Raw genomic sequence first — 15,550 nt, forward strand, 5'->3', positions numbered from 1 at the left:
TGGACCTCTCCGTGGTTTTAATGTACATGTACATAAGCTGGATGAAGGTAAAGCACGAGAAAGACGCCATAAGGAGAAAAAAGGGTCAAAGTATTCATAGTTTGATCACAGCTGTCAATCAACGACCCAAGCATTCATCCACAACGACCGATTACACAAACATTTCAGTTGGCAGTGGTTCAGTCCATCAGCACCACAGAGTCCCACTTGGAGTTCATCTGCTTCCTGGCGTCTGTCAAGGTGCCCTTGAGCACAACATCTCAGGGGCACCGTCATGCATGTGTGCTGTGCAACACAATACTTGACACACACGTGATACACACTTTGATCATTAAAATAAACGTACAAAATAATAATAATAATGCATTTACAAATTGTAAACAGTGCAATCCATCTTTGAAGGTCTAAGTCGGGAATGTCCAAACATTTTCTCGTGAGGGCCACATCGTGAAAAATGAAAGGTGCAAGGGCCATTTTGAAATTTTGTAAAGCAACGCATGAAGATATGCTAAGAAGTTTTATGTATTTCATGAAAAAAATGTATCTCACTTTGTGATATAGAAAAAGCTTATTATTCATATCATCTTTGCAAAAAAATGTTTTGCATTTCCAAATAGTTCAACTTTCTTCATGAATGGAATTGTTTGTCATATTATTACAACTCATTTTTTCTGCATATTACCAGCTTATGCTCTGAAAATTGCAACTTTTTCCAAAAATGACAACCTTATTGTGTTTTCTTTGTTTCTCACAATATTATATTTTCCCTCATAACATGAGTTTTTCTCATAATTATTATTTTTTTCTTGTTAGAATAGGACTCTTCTCTTAAAAGATTTTGACTTTATTCTTGTGAATTCAAATTCTTGTTTTTTTTTTGCTATTTCAACTTTCTTCTTCTTGTAAATTTTGTTCTCATACTAATTCTAACTTTAATCCGATAATACTTTTACTTAATAAGGAGTACCACCAGGGGTGTCACTATGTTCTGAGGACAGGGGGGCTTAGCCCCCTGGAAATGCCCAGGACATGAATGAATATAGTAGACATTAGGAAATCCAAAAAACAAATAAGGAACAAGAACCGGAATATAACTTTCCCACTTTTGGACAGATTTAGGAGAGATACTCAATTGTTTTAGGCCACCATTCAATTTTAATGAATGCCGAATTGTTTTTTTTATCACATTAACACCCCCAACTAGAAAAACATAACAGATTTAACAGAAATATGCTACACTATTATTATCCTTATTATTATCATCCACTTGATAACGATAATGATAAATGAATCATTCAACTTCAATCATCAACTCAGTAACGCGCAGTGTGCATCCATAACGAGAGAGAAACACAACTGATGCCCAAAGGGCGCAGGGAACCCTTGGCACTCCAACCAGGACCATGATATTAGCTACTGGCTAGCTAATTAGCATATGCCGTGGTCCTTTATGGCTGCAATCTACCTCTTGGCCGTAAAACAGAAGTAAAAGATATGAGCCTAGATTGCCTATAAATCTTTTTTTTATTATTTCATTTATTGATTTTTTTACATTTATTTATTTCTTTATTGATTTATTTATTTCTGCAAAAGGAGGATCTAAATATTGATGTCATTTTTCTGTTGGCCAAATTTATGCTCCTGCCTTCTTTTGTTTACGTAATTATTACACACTTTCTGTACATCTGATAAACTTCATTTCACTTCTCATCTATCACTGTGTGATTTTAGTGTCTTAGCATATCGACGTGTGTTGCTTTACAAAATATCAACGTGTCCCTGGCATCCTTTTACTTTTCAATATGTGTCCCTCACTGGAAAAAGTTTGGACACCCTTGGGTTACGGTACGGAGACTGGCTCAGCCACTCTAGGATCTTAAAGTCCTTCTTGGTGAGCCACTCCTTTGTTGTCTTTGCTGTAATTCTGGAAGAACCGTCGCTATGTTGTGGTTGAGGTGAGGGAGTTCTCATCCAAGATTTGGCGGCACACGGCCCCGTTCATCGATCTGGGGAAGTCTTCCTCGTCCCTCAGCAGAGAAAAACCCAAAGCAGAGTGTTTGCCACTTGCTGTGCTTGGACTCATATTCACCATTTCTCTGCTGCACGCCGAGAACTCCATTTTGGTGTCATGTGACCACATCACATTGTCCCAAACCTTGCGACCCGTTCAGGTGTGAAATCATGATATCAAATGTGATGGAATGTAGTCATTCCACCGGTGAACTATGATGAAAGTAGTCATTCATAGTCTGAACATCACATCTTCAGTCACCGTGAAAGAGTGGAACGGGAACGAGGACCAGGTTTTGGGAACAGCTCATCCCATCTGTCCGTGGTGTCCATTTTCAATTCACTTGATGATAACGTCATCATGCGAATATAAAATAAATTAGTTGCCGTGTGTAAGTCCACTATGTACAATAAATAAATAGTACGTATGCTAAAAATGTTTTCAATCGTAGAAACTGAATGAAAAGGATGTGCCTTGGTGTGCTAAGAAGAGTCCGTGTTGTCCTCAGCTGTCTCAGCAGGCTCTTGAGGTCGGTACATGAAGGTGAGGAGGAAGAGCGCCACGTCATAAGAGCACCAGTAGGCCGTGTGTGACGTCACCGCAGACCAATAGCGGCTCTCCACTAAGCCTTCACGTAGCTCGAAATCAATACGCCGCTCCAGTTCCACTGAAACACAGACATTGGAATCAATATGGAGTATAACCATCAAACATTGGAATCAATATGGAGTATAACCAACAAACACTGGAATCAATATGGAGTATAACCATCAAACATAGGAATCAATATGGAATATAACCATCAAACACTAACATAGGAATCAATATGGAATAGAACCATCAAACACAGACATTGGAATCAATATGGAATATAACCATCAAACACTGGAATCAATATGGAGTATAACCATCAAACATAGGAATCAATATGGAGTATAACCATCAAACATTGGAATCAATATGGAGTATAACCATCAAACATTCGAATCAATATGGAGTATAACCATCAAACATTGGAATCAATATGGAATATAACCATCAAACACTGGAATCAATATGGAGTATAACCATCAAACATAGGAATCAATATGGAATATAACCATCAAACACTAACATAGGAATCAATATGGAATATAACCATCAAACACAGACATTGGAATCAATATGGAATATAACCATCAAACACAGACATTGGAATCAATATGGAATATAACCATCAAACACTGGAATCAATATGGAGTATAACCATCAAACATAGGAATCAATATGGAGTATAACCATCAAACACTAACATAGGAATCAATATGGAATATAACCATCAAACACTGGAATCAATAGGGAGTATAACCATCAAACACTGGAATCAATATGGAGTTTAACCATCCAACACTGGAATCAATATGGAGTATAACCATCAAACACTGGAATCAATATGGAATATAACCATCAAACACTGGAATCAATATGGAGTATAACCATCAAACCCTAACATAGGAATCAATATGGAATATAACCATCAAACACTGGAATCAATATGGAGTATAACCATCAAACATTTGAATCAATATGGAGTATAACCATCAAACATTGGAATCAATATGGAGTATAACCATCAAACATAGGAATCAATATGGAGTATAACCATCAAACACTAACATAGGAATCAATATGGAATATAACCATCAAACACTGGAATCAATATGGAGTATAACCATCAAACACTGAAATCAATATGGAGTTTAACCATCAAACATTGGAATCAATATGGAGTATAACCATCAAACACTGGAATCAATATGGAATATAACCATCATTTTTTTTTACTTTTCTTACTACATCATATTTTTAGACTGTGCTGTGGGCCAGCCACAGGTCTTCTGGACTTACATGAGGTGTGGTCCATGACCACTGAGGTGGACTGCGACATGGCCTGCTCCACCTCCCTGTGATCTTCCTCCACTTGTTTTTTCTTCTCATCACTTTCGCCCACTGGTCCCTTCTCTCCCGAGAATGTGTTTTCGCCTTCAGTGGCTCCGCCCTCAGTATCTGACGGCTCCTCCTCAACCCCGCCCACCTGGCCACTGGATCGAGAAAAGCGGGAAAACAGGATCCCCCCGATTCCCTTTCCAAGGCTCGCAGCACCTGAAGAGCAGAAGGTATGATGAACATTCTGTAAGGCCATGATGTACAAAGTGTGGCTCGGGGGCCATTTGTGAACCGTGGCTGTTTTTTATTGGTCCCCGGCACATTCTAAAAATAGATTTTTCCAAAAACAAAAGCAAAAACCAAAAAATCTGCAGTAATTTTTCAAGAATACAATTAAAATATTAATAGAAATTGGTAATCTAATGAAAAAAAATCAACTAACTTTAACGTAACTTTAGGAAATATTGTAATTTCAGTAGACTAAAGTTGATATATTAAAAAAGTAATCGCAATATTAATAGAAAATTAGGTTGAGAAAAAAGGTTATAAAATAATTTGGGAATAAACTCAAAATACTATTGGAACAAAGTCATAATTATGAGAAAAATATTCACAAGAAGAATGTTGAAATCATTGGAAAATTAAAAACAAAAATCAGCAGAAATGGGGAAAAAAGCTGTAATTTTATTATAAATATTATGACAAAAAGTCATCTAAAAAAAAATCAACGGCAGCAGTGGAAAAAAACTTTCGAAGTCATTTTTCAAGAATAAATTCAAAATATTAAGATAAAATAAAAACACAGTATTTTGCAGTGCAGTTTACAGTGGCATCCAGATTGCCAGTGTTGAAAAAGACGACGTCGTGTTGATGTTCACTTAGAAGGTGCTTACCCATGATGCTGGCCTTGCCCAAGTTGGTGATGGACTCTCCGTAGTGACGGCGGGCCTGGGGTGGAGAGGTGCAGGGGCTGGGAAGACTATCTGAGTCCGATATGGATGTTGTCTCTTTGGTGGAGTTAAGCAATGTGGGGCGGATTTGATGGTACGGCACGGGGGCGGTGGTGTTGTACCTGAACATCACAGCCACACAAATCAGCTTTGGAATTTCACCTTAAACACATCAACTTCATGCAAGTGCACAATGGCATGCCTGCCAATTGTTAGCTACCTTAAAGGGATAGTTTGGATTTTATGGCATGAAGTTGTATGACATCCCCATCAGTCCCCATCATCAGTGTAGTGCATCAACTGTGACTCAGCCCCTACGTCATACTGTAAGTCAAGTTGTGGTTGGATTTCGATGATGAGGAATGTAGTTCCGGTTAGTTGCTGGGGCACTTAAGTAAAGACTTTGGCTTTCTCAAAACAATATGCGTTCAAAAGAGTAATACATTTGCATTTGCATTACAGACATGCATCTTCAAGCAAAGATTTTTTGGCATTACTTTCTCTCCTGTTGCATCACTGTATGCTGTCGATTGTTCATTATTGTGACAGAAGCATGGCCATCCCACAACTGGCTACCAGGGTCATATAGCTCCTGCCAACACAGCTTTGAGGATCACGAAGGTACTCAAACCCCTTCATCATGATAAAGTGATGATTTTCAGCAATGACCAGTCATTGAATATTTATTTTCCTCAGACGGACATGAACCATAACATCAGGATTTGGCTTACCAGTGGATTTGAACAGGTGCAATGTTACTGTAGTGCTTTAAAACAAGCGGCTCCAACCTGTAGGCCTAACAGAGCAGAGTGAAAGAAGCAGAATTGCATGATTGGCAAGAGAAGAGACATGACCTCTGGGGCCAAACATAAACTGGATGCAGTTATTATGTATTTTTGCACGTTTGTTACACTCCAAAATGTTTGAAATATTCGTCAATGACAACACAATTGAAAACAAAATGCAGTTTTTAAATGATACATGTTATTATTTATGGAGAGAAAAATCCAAAGCTACATGGCCCTGTGTGAAAAAGTGATTGCCCCCTAATCCTAATAACTGGTTGGGCCACCCTTACCAGCAACAACTGCAATCAAGCGTTTGTGATAACTTGCAATGAGTCTCTTCCAGCTGTGGAGGAATGTTGTCCCACTCATCTTTGCAGAATTGTTGTCATTCTGCCACAATGGAGGCTTTTCCAGCATGAAGACTTTTGAAGGTCATGCCACAGCATCTCAATAGGATTCAGGTCAGGACTTGGACTAGGCCACTTCAAAGTCTTCATTTGGTTTTTCTTCAGCCATGTTTTGGATCATTGTCCTGCTGCAGAACCCAGATTGGTCTCAGCTTGAGGTCACCATCAGATGGTCTTCTGAAGTGTTTAGTCTTCCAGGTCCAGAAGCAGCAAAACAGCCCCAGACCATCACACTACCACCACCGTATTTTACTCTTGCTGTTATTTTCTGAAATGTGGTATTACTTTTACGCCAGATGTAACGGGACGCACACCTCCCAAAAAGTTCAACTTTTGTCTCGTCAGACCACAGAGTATTTTCCCAAAGGTCTTGGGGATCATCAAGATGTTTTCTGACAAAATTGAGACGACCTCTAATGTTCTTTTTGTTGTCTTTCTTATGGCGGAGTCATGAACACTGACCGTAACTGAGGCAAGTGAGGCCTGCAGTTTTTTGGATGTTGTTGTGGGGTCTTTTGTGACCTCTTGGATGAGTAGTCACTGTGTTCTTAGGGTCATTTTGGTTGGGCGGCCACTTCTGGGAAGGTTCACCATTGTTCCATGTTTTCACCATTTGAGGATAATGGCTCTCGCTGTGGTTTGCTGGACTCCAAAAGCTTTAGAAATGGCTTTATAATCTTTTCCAGACTGATAGAGTTAAGTACAAGTTAAGTACAAGTTAAGTACAAGTTAAGTACAAGTTAAGTACACGTTAAGTACAAGTTAAGTACAAGTTAAGTACAAGTCAGTTACGTTATGTTTTCACACAGCGCCAAGTAACTTTAGATTTTTTCTTCCCTTAAAAATAAAAATTTTCATTTCAAAACTGCCTTTTGTGTTCAGTTGTGTAGTCAATGACAAATATTCAAATTAGTATGATGATCTCAAACAGTTAGGTGTGACAAACTAAAAAAAAAAAATCAGGAACGGGACAAACACTTAGACTTTGTAGATTACCAGGTAATGGTACTTGCTTTTCATGATACAGTATGATGAGTGTGAGCTTACCACAGGGTCAGTGGGATGAAATATGTTGAAGAGGCGATTGCAGATTGAGGTGGGAAGTATATGGTCCTGGACGCCATTGCTTCCCGGACGGATGCCTCGTAGTGCCAAGAACACTGCCAGAGGGGAGCCCATGCAGAAGAAATTCTCTACCTGGCAGGAAAAGAAAAGTCAGCATTTAACACGGCTATTAAATGGCATTGCTCTGCTGCTCAATAAAGCATGTTCCTGATTTGGTTATATTACAATACACTACACTCTTTGTGCTTCCTATTCCAAAAAACATATTACCAATGTTTGGTTCTTTCTAGGGATGTCCGATACTGGCTTTTATGCCAAAAAACGATATTGTCCAACTCTCAATTTTGGATACCAATGTCAGCCGGTGCCGATATGTAACATGACATATCTCCTGTGGTGGAATGAACACATGTGTGTTGTATACAGCAATATCAATTTTCATGATTGGGAAAAATCCAGTAACGATATCAACTAACATCACATTTTATGCTGATAATTATGGGTACCGATAATCATCCGACACCCCTAGTTCTTTTTTATATCAAGCTAAAACCAGTGCTTTTGGAACCTATCAACAGAATTAAGGTCTAATTTCTCCAAGTGTCCTCATGTCCCCTCCCCTTTGGACACGCCCACTCAGGCCAAATCATTGCCATTTATTTGTAACTGAAAAATACAACTGTAAGTGAAAAACAGGAAAGAGATGATGAACAATAATTTACAAAATTGAAGACTGAAACTGAAAACAATTAATATTATAAAAACAATACCATAATTGAAACCCCCTTTATTGCATAAAAATCTGTTTACAACATTGTAATTACCATTACAGAGGGGAGCTGAGTGGCGTGCGGACAGGAAGTGACACGGAGGTTCAGAGTTTGGCATGGGTTATAGCTGCAACAGTAGCCCGTGCTAATGACCAGTGTGGAATATGTCTTTGAATGCATCTTCTGAATGCCTTATGCCATACCAAGAACATGTAGCCCTGGGGTCACCCCCCCCGACCCCCTTGATTACCTTGAACTTTAAAGCTGGGACCGCTACACAAGACAAGGTCTGCAGACCCTGAAATTGGTCCTCCAGGTCCCTCAACCTGCACACAAGACGGTGGCAAAAATGATGAATTGTATTGTTAATTGTATTGTATTATATGTAGCAGCGATGTTTTGCTTTCACAAACATAAACATAAACATAAAAAAAAATAACAATTTACCCAACATGCTAATTGCCAGGTAACGACAGTCACTCAGTTTGGCACCGGAAACAAGGGCCTCCAAACGGAAACACCAAAAAATAACAGTCAGTACATAAATACTACAAAATAAAAGACCGAAGGCAGGTGAGTCTATAAAATACACGGTTATTAATGCTTAAAAATTTATGATTTTTTTTACATCTGGAAAACATTTGCAATGAATGAATGTGGTGTTTTTTGTGCTGCAGTCATGGTTTGGTCCAGGGATGGAGAGACAGAGCGTCCTCCTCTGTCCATCATCCTAACAAGACTCTAGACAAGACCTTGGAGCGGAGAGTGACGTGACGCAGGTAAACGTCAACTTATTTTTAATAATATTGATAGTATGGATACAGCTACATAATGCTACATAATACAGCAGCATCATCGGATTGTCATGACTGAGATAATGTCGTTTTATGGCAATTCCCACGGTTAAAGGGGTTCGAGCTTGCTCATTTTAGGGACTTTTAAAATGTTATTGGATCTCATTTCCTTGAATAAAATATGCCAGTAGGTACATCAGAAGTTGTGGACAGGGTAAATCTGAAATCTCCCCTTGGCCAAAACCAAGTGGGCTGTATGTGCCCTGTCATTGGTTGTCCACCAGTCCAAGGTGGACGCCGCCTCTCGGCCGAAGACAGCCGCAGCCCTCGTGAGGATAAGCGGTAGAAAATGAATGAATGATACTGCTGAAGCACGCCCACAAACCAAAGAAATGTACCTGAGACGTGTGAGTCTGAGCTGCTCCTGAAGGTGGCGCTCATCATCGGTGGGCCATCGGGCCTTGGCTTCTTCTGGGTCTGGAACTTCCAGATGATGAAAGCGTACAGGGTCCCATCCGGTCATGATGTCAAAGGTGATGACACAGCCCAAGGAATGGGACACGATGGACACCTTTCCATGCTTCTCAAAGTCTGGATTTCGCGAGCAGAAGAGCGAGTAAAGACGGTTCAGCTCCAGAGTCAGACCCCGGGTAATCTACACACAATCACAAAAATATTGTTTCCATATGAAAGATTCCAACTCACTGTTGATGAGTAATACCTGATGGTGGATTCAATGGTAATGGTAATGGTAATGGTAATGGTAATGGTAATGGTAATGGTAATGGTAATGGTAATGGTAATGGTAATGGTAATGGTAATGGTAATGGTTTTATTTCATTTGAACATGCATCAGATTCCAATTGAGTGCATCCCATAATCAGTTCCCAGTTCCACATGTCCAAAAGGAGTAGGAAGAAGCAAAGCTTATTAAATCCTACCCCTCCATCTGGTACTTTTACAATCAGTAACTGTTACATTTGTTCACTTCCTGCTTTCCATAATACAGTTTAAGTTTTTTTTTTGTTTTTTTTTTAATAATGCACCTCGTAGGAGGTGATATGAGCATCCAATGCCATAATGGGTACCATAGTAAGTGTCAATATAGTGATATATATAGCACATCATGACTGGTTCAAGACTCTTCATCCTTGTATTTAGCAAACATCAACTGCTTGTATTGTTTCTTGAATTGGCTCATCGTTGTGCATTGTTTGATTTCCTTACTCAATCCATTCCATAGTTTGATTCCACATACTGAAATGCTATGGCTAGCATAACGTAGTCCTAGCATAGAAGTGTTTCAAATGTACTTCTTCCCTGAGATCATATTTCTCCTCTCTTGTAGAGAAGTATTGGATGACATTTTTAGCTAATTGCTTATTTTTATCCTTATGCATTATTTTAGCTGTTTGAAGATGAACTATATCAGCAAGTTGAAGTATTTGTCATTTTAGAAATAAGGAGTTAGTATGTTCTCTGTAGGCGGCATTATGAATTATCCTTACTGACCTTTTTTGCGAGTGAAGATTGCTTTTATAGTTATTAGCCCATATTTCCACACAATAATAATAATAATGTTATTGTATTATAAATTGTTATTCATTTTTGTATTGTTGATGTTGTGGTATAGTTTAGATATTTGAGCTAAAAATGAAGTGAAGTTATGCTTGAAATGTTTTCACAAAATGCTGTTTTTCGCTCTTATTTGTTGGGAACAGATATTTTCCAGAAACTTACCTATGTTCTGCTGCTGATTACTTAAGATCGGAAAAAGATAGCAACAAACATTTTTTTATGAAAGAGAAGAGTGTAATCTTTCTTTTGGGAGGTTCCATGTTTGTATCGCCATAAAACACAATATTCCGTGTGCCTTGAACTCAGTTGGGGTTGTCGTTTGAAAAATGGCTGGGATTGAATGACTAAAACGTTGAGATTTATGGATGAATTGAAGGAGGACATGAGAGAGACGGATGTAGGAGACAGGGTTGGATGGAGGAAATTGGTTTGCTGTGGCGACCCCTGAAGGGAAAAGCCCAAAAAGAAAGAAGAAGAAGAAAGAGGTGGTCCGTGAACGCATCATTGTTGTTGTGAACTTCTACACCTTTCCATGTGTTCATTGATCATCTAAGATCAGACTTCATTATTGATGAGCAGCTATACATTAAATACTCAAGATTAGCTACTTTAATTGGTGTGTGAGGCATATTTAGGGCTTAAACCTGAATTGTATTGAAAGTGAACAATGGCAATTGAACAGAGAGAGAGGGTTCTGGAGCTGCATCTAATGTAATAATTACAACACACGCTTTTATTGCAATTGTTGATCCAAAATCGGAAGAGAACATTGTGGGCGGTTTTATGGGCGGATCAATTACTCGCCATTTGCTGCATTTGACCTCCACAAAGAGCAGGGATCTACTGCAACGTCTTTGTGAGACAAACATCCCCTGACCATCAGCAGGAAGTGTTCGACTTGCCTGTGCATCAAGCCAACCATGTAATAGCCTCACCTCATCTCTGTAAAGCGGGCTGGTGTAGTACATGATGTCCATGGCGCTGCTGTTCAACATGTCCCTCAGACCTCTTAGTTTGTCAGGAGTGATGGAGTCCACGGTGTCTGCAACAGTACAGTAAAATTGCATCAAGTACATTACAAATAGAGGACATCTAAGCAGAATGATATTTCTGGTCAATATTGCTGAAGACATAAACTAAACAATTCTGATGTTGATTTTGAGATATTTCATCAATGTTAGATTTCCACTAAATTTCAGCACTCACCCCTTGCAGAAATACAGCTTGAAACTGAGCATCATTATCTTTGATTGGATGAACTCCTGCATTAGATTGCAATGTACAAGTGTAGCAGTATTTTGCTTTGTTGTTTTGTTTTTGTCAGCTTTACAGTTTTTCTTGATTGTTTACACACAATTTGTGATGCCTGAGACCCAATGACCACAACATGTAACCAATGCACCAACTCCATGAACCAAGTCTGCTAAACTATAAGCACAATTCCTGCTTTACACTCAGACTGCAGATCTACAACACACGTTTTTCAAAACACTACACACAATTCTCTGAGTTTTGGCACAATTTTCATGAAGTAAACTTCTTGTTTTCACAAAGAACACAATGCCACTCAAAACAGTCAAATGAATATTCCTATTATTCACACTGACTCATCACATGGGTAAACACCTGGCACACATTTTTACAATTAGCGGTCTAACAATGAGGGAGGCTGGGCAAAGGGTCAGAAATCCACAAACACACAATCCCCTTCTCCAAGCTATGGAAGATGCATGTGGAGAGATTCCAGCGGATGCTTTCCATGGCTGGATTGGCCATGCTAGCCGATATTTCCCCCGCTGCTTGGCCAGAGAAAACCTTGCATGTGATGTAGATGAGGTGCTGTGGCCTGACCCAAACAGAAGACGTGATGCAGCAAAATAAAAATATATATTTCTGTGTCATTTTGTGTTCTGAGTCAAAAAAATACCAAAAAAATACCAAAAAACTATTCTAAAACATTTTGCAAGTGTCACACTGAACACAAAAACACAAAGTCATGATGAATATGATGTAATCCCAGTGTTTTACACTGAGCACATCAGTGTTCAACTGGTTCATATAAATGTTTGTTCATATAGTGGTTTGTGTGCCTCATTTGGAGACAGAACACCATTTTGAGAAGAATGAAGACTGTTTTGGATGTGAAGTTTCATTTTGCAGGAGAATTGAGGGGTTTTGTGTGTAGAGTTCTGAGAATATGAGGCATCCTTTCAGAAAATGTGTTTAAACAATCGAGAAAAACTGTAATTTAACATTTATTGAGTGAAGTATGCTTGCTTCTGTCTCTGCATCCGGGACAATACATGAACGGTCATAGTGTTTTTATACCTCCATCAAGGGCCAGCTTGGACCGCCACTCAACAGGAAGGAACTCAACATGCTCCGTGGTGCGATTAGGAAAGTGCTTCTCCTCCATCTTTCTTGCAGCATCTCTCATCCTGCCAAGAGATCTTATGACTTTCAGCAACAATCCGGCATTGTTTTGGCAGCCTCTAAATTGTCTTACATGCTGGTGTTCCTAATAATGCGACCCTGGTCCATCTTCTGGCCAATGCCATGCACTACGAATACAAGGTGTGTGGTTTCAGGTGGCGTGTCCTCGGGCGCGGCTTCCTCCACGTACCCCCTATGGAGACGCGTCCCGCTGCTCGAAGCTGTGGACACAAAAGGACACGTCAGTGGTTGTGCTGAGGTGGGGTGCGCTTCAGTTTAAAGTTTAATGTTAGTGCGGCCCGCGCAAGTTTGATATGGATGCTGTATGGTATCATGTACCCAGAAAAAAATATTACGTTTGATTAATGTTCATGTTAAAGGTTAAATAACTGTTAATAGTTATCCTCCCTATCTGTGTGGAAGTGGTAAGTTTTTGGCTATTTAAGTTTAAAGGAAATAACTTGAAGGCTACCGTTTAGGTCGCTAGCTCTCTAGTTTGCGAGTTAGCATGTGTCTCAAGACCCTGCAGTTGCGCAATATGTTGTAAATAAAAAAAGTATAAATGTGACTATAGTCGTGTTTTGTCATGTCTACAGGGCTCTAATAATGCTTTGTTCATTTTAATCTGAAAAAAATCATTTGTCTACCCACCAACTATATGTGGTTGATAAGTTTTTATTATTTGCTGTTTTATTATTATTATTATATTTATTTATTACTGATTGATTGATTTTCTTTATTCTTGATTTGTTTGTTTATTTTTCATCTTATTTTGTGTAGAAAAATAAAAATTAAGATATTTGAGAACAGTGGAATGTTTTATCGGAGCTTTTATTGTAGAAAATCGGAACCAAAGCACTGAAAAAGTTTGTATATTTTTCTGTTTTTAATAAATGCGGCCCAGCCTTGCCCAGACCCTAGCTCCAGTGGGCCCCAGATAAATTGAGTTTGAGACCCCTGCTGTAGAATAAACTGCAATGTTACAGAATGTAAACAGTATGTTAGCTTTGATTGGACCCCAGATGCCGAAAAGGACGTTGTGGTTGCTCATGAAGGACATGATTGTCAATCAACACAACCTTAGCTAAAGAGCAAAACAAACAACAGTGCAGTGAAAACACAGTGAAAGATTAGTAGGGCCACCAAAGAAAATGAACCTTCGACCAAAGGGGCTGCTGGAGCCAAGCAACGAGGCTGGCAATGGGACGTTACAAAAACAGGAATACTGGAACTGTACTGGAGGCAGCTGAGAAGGCACTGTCAGTTCTTGGCATAATACCAAGTAGCGTATACCACCAATTGGAAAGCGTCTGTGGGTGTGCCTTGTTGCCTCACCTCACACCGGAAGTGACGGAATCTGGAGAGGAACTACAAAAAGGGAGAACAAACACAAAACAAAAAACAGAAACTGGGCACTAAGGATCTTTACATTGTTTTTATGCAATACTAATCTGTGCTAATCTAATGCTAATCCGGGTACTTGGTTTCCTCCCACATTCCAAAAACATGCTAGGTTAATTGGCCACTCCAAATAGGTATGAATGTGAGTGTGAATGGTTGTTTGTCTATATGTGCCCTGTGATTGGCTGGCCACCAGTCCAGGGTGGACCCCGCCTCTCGCCCAAAGACAGCTGGGATAGGCTCCAGCACGTTCGTTCCAGACGCTTGTGTGGATAAGCGGTAGAAAATGAATGAATGAATGAATAATCCATGCTGGTTTCCCTGAGACACATATTGTAACGCATGACAATATTGAAACATGCCACATTTATAGTTCTTGTATGACAACATTGACAATGTACCTTTCGAAAAGCCCAGCTTCTGAGTGACGGTTCGTGCAATCTTGGAGGTGGTGGCGTCACTGTAGAGGTACACCTCGTCCACACTGTGCCAGTCCACGTGGCTTCGGTTCAGCTTCACACTGTGAATGGCTGCCGGGATATAACATTTTGAGTACTTTAGGTACAAAAAACTCATAGCAGAAGTATCAAGAAATGCCTTCTAGGGCAGGTTGATGAAGAGATAAATTGTTTCTACATATAAATATCTCATTTCTTACCATCTTTGCTGTCCACTGTGGTGGCCACCGCCTCCATTTCATAGGTATCCCTCATCTGTTGTCCCCGGAAACGGCCAAGATGCTCCTGCTCTATCATGTCACTCTCATCCTCCTCCAAAGGAAGCCATGTTCCATCCGTGAACCACTGGCCCCTCATCACAGGAATACGCTCTTGTTCTATATGATCCAATATGATCGTTAACATTCATAATGTCCATGCAGTAGATGTAATCCTTGGCCTTTGTGCTTAAAGTTTAGTCATTCGTCCAAATATTTCCATATTTAAGTAAATTACATGTATTTTTGTTGCCTAAATGAAGCATTTGTAATAGGGCTGTCAAACGATTACAATATTTGATCATGATTAATTGCATTTTGTCTGTAGTTAACTCACAATTGCATTTAATCGCAGATAAAAATAAGTTATCTTATCTATAATACAGATATGGATATCAATTTCACAACTACGGGCCATTATTCAAAACAATACAGCCAGCAAGCATATTTTTGTATTACTATTTTGCTTTATTATTAGCATATTAGCTCTTAAACTTGCCCACAAATGTTCAGCAAATCCAAAATGTGAGCAAGTGAGACCTCTCACTCGGACATGTTTTTGTTTATTTGTGTCAGCTCAAAATAAGATTTGTTTATTTATGAATATAAATATAAATTCTAAATGTTTGTAAGTTAAAAAGCCGATTTAGCAACATTCAGAAAGGATTGTTATTAAGGATTTGGCACATTGCACCTTTCCTTCATGAAATGT

The 15,550-nt window shown here is 39.2% G+C and overlaps 1 protein-coding gene across 1 annotated transcript in view; it reads right to left on the minus strand.

Annotated features, from left to right (window-relative positions):
* ddhd1b (DDHD domain containing 1b) overlaps positions 1–15,550 on the minus strand; it is a 17,318-nt gene continuing 1,768 nt past the window's right edge. The window contains exons 2-13 of the mRNA XM_058068789.2: positions 14,782–14,958; positions 14,525–14,653; positions 12,796–12,943; positions 12,618–12,727; positions 11,225–11,331; positions 9,110–9,366; positions 8,168–8,243; positions 7,130–7,279; positions 5,619–5,683; positions 4,831–5,009; positions 3,899–4,153; positions 1–2,678 (exon numbers count right to left, since the gene is read on the minus strand). Of these exons, the coding sequence (XP_057924772.2) occupies positions 2,494–2,678; positions 3,899–4,153; positions 4,831–5,009; positions 5,619–5,683; positions 7,130–7,279; positions 8,168–8,243; positions 9,110–9,366; positions 11,225–11,331; positions 12,618–12,727; positions 12,796–12,943; positions 14,525–14,653; positions 14,782–14,958 (1,838 nt within the window). The 3' untranslated portion in view covers positions 1–2,493. The remainder of the gene's footprint in view (positions 2,679–3,898; positions 4,154–4,830; positions 5,010–5,618; positions 5,684–7,129; positions 7,280–8,167; positions 8,244–9,109; positions 9,367–11,224; positions 11,332–12,617; positions 12,728–12,795; positions 12,944–14,524; positions 14,654–14,781; positions 14,959–15,550) is intronic.

This window comes from Doryrhamphus excisus, linkage group LG11 (assembly GCF_037039965.1).
Source record: "Doryrhamphus excisus strain RoL-2023G ecotype Guam linkage group LG11, RoL_Dexc_Guam_v1.1, whole genome shotgun sequence".
Classification (NCBI taxonomy): Eukaryota; Metazoa; Chordata; class Actinopteri; order Syngnathiformes; family Syngnathidae; genus Doryrhamphus; species Doryrhamphus excisus.